Source organism: Papilio polytes, unplaced genomic scaffold, assembly GCF_000836215.1.
Source record: "Papilio polytes unplaced genomic scaffold, Ppol_1.0 DF823980.1, whole genome shotgun sequence".
NCBI classification, from domain to species: Eukaryota; Metazoa; Arthropoda; class Insecta; order Lepidoptera; family Papilionidae; genus Papilio; species Papilio polytes.
In genome coordinates this window covers 877,904-879,842 of record NW_013525224.1, presented here as the reverse complement: position 1 = coordinate 879,842, position 1,939 = coordinate 877,904, and the positions used below count along the sequence as shown (strand labels likewise).

At 40.9% G+C, this 1,939-nt stretch overlaps 1 protein-coding gene across 1 annotated transcript in view; it reads left to right on the top strand.

Moving 5' to 3' along the window:
* Window positions 1-1,939, top strand: part of LOC106101448 (pecanex-like protein 1) — a 23,769-nt gene that overhangs the window by 13,353 nt on the left and 8,477 nt on the right. The window contains exons 13-14 of the mRNA XM_013280685.1: window positions 412-563; window positions 1,148-1,331. Coding sequence (XP_013136139.1) covers window positions 412-563; window positions 1,148-1,331 — 336 coding nt within the window. The remainder of the gene's footprint in view (window positions 1-411; window positions 564-1,147; window positions 1,332-1,939) is intronic.

Here is a 1,939-nt window from a genome sequence, read left to right as displayed (position 1 = left end):
AGTATTAACACGCACTTCTCATTACGCTAACATCAGCATTCATTGGACACTACACCAACATTTACATTCACTGCACATAGCACCAACACCAACATTTATTTCTGATTGCTTCAACATATATATGCTGGATACTGCAACACCAAAATCAGCGCCGAAATAAATTGTCGACTTAAGACCGAACGCAACAATTGACATCAATGTTAATATATTTTTCATGACTCTTTTTAATTTTTTTTATCCGTTTTTCTAAAAATTGTAATAGCAATCGACAATCCTAGGAAGTAAGCGACAATCTCTAGCCTAGGATCTTTGTATTGACCTTATAAGTTGTGAAAACATTTAATAAACTCGAGAAAATTAAAAACTCATCGACTTTGTAGTTGCATATATTACATTATTTAATATGTATAGGACCACTTCATGTTCCCCGAGGAGTACTGCAGCGCGGGCGCGCTGTACGCCGCCATCTCCTCGCACGCGCAGCGCCTCGTCATCTGCCACGAGGCCGCGCCCGCCTGGCGACACAACGTGCTGCGCGGCGCCCCCCACCTGCTTGCGCTGCGGTACGCACCTCCCCCCACAACACATCCCCCCTACACAACTCACCCCCACACTCTCTAACACTTTAACATCACCTATGGGGGAATATTGTGGGGCAATGCCTTACATAAAATCACTAGACTAAACTTAACTACCTTTCACATGCGACTTCGGTCGCGTGAAATTAAATAAACAAAATTGAGTAGCCTATGTAATCTTCTAGACTACCCTCTACATCTATGCCACATTTCATCGAAATCCATTCAGCTCAGGCTACAAATTTAAACAAACATCCACAAAAACTTTAAAATTTATAATATTAGTGTGATTAAAATGTAGTTTAAGAAAAAAAAATAGCTATAAGTACCTATTTTTTTTTAAATACCATAGTTTGTGACATGTGACAAGAAATTTCCCTTTTTAACTTTTGGTCCGTAGTTCAAGGGAAAATTATGATTTTTCTTGTTCCATCATACTTGTTAATGTTACTTTTTTGCCTTAAATGTTCAGTGGGTTCGTCATGCGCTGGTCAATTTACAATATTAACAAAAAAAAACTTAAAACTTACTCACGATTGAAATAGCTAACAATAGTATTATATTTCCAGTCACGTGATGGACGAAGGCAACGACGACTACAAGATAATAATGCTGAACAAGCGTTTCCTGGGTTTCCGCGTCATCAAGCTGAACCGCGAGTGCGTGCGCGGGCTGTGGGCCGGCCAGCAGCAGGAGCTGGTCTACCTGCGCAACCGCAACCCCGAGCGCGGCTCCATACAGAACGCTAAACAGGTAAACGCCCCCTACCACCCCCCACCACCCTCACAACAACCCTCACTACCCCCACTTCGATCCCCTAAAGCATATTATGTAACTACTATCTCTTCGCGTGCTCCTTCATCCACATGACGTCATAAAAACTGTATCTTATTGTTAGAATTTGTGAAATACAAAATTCAAATGCATAAATGATAACGAAGGCCATAACATTGGATAACAATTACCGTTATCATCACAAACTTGCTTTTTTATATCAGCTTGTAGTTTTTGTCCCTTGTGTTGTCCCGTATGTTGGTTTTTTCTAAATTATTTACTCCCTAAGTTAATAGCGTGGAAAAATATACAGGCTAAAGCGTGACGTAAGTGTAGGGCTTTTTATTAAAGAAAGGATTATTCAAAAATATGCTGTGATTGTGTCTACGCCACAAATTAATGTGTGTTTACGCTTTATTATATTAGTGATAAGTAAAGATATAGATTGATATAGACATGTATGTATTTCCAGGCGCTGCGTAACATAATAAACTCGTCGTGCGATCAACCAATCGGGTATCCTATCTACGTGTCGCCGCTGACCACCTCGTACGCGGACAGCTCGCCGCAGCTGCGCACGCTGCTCG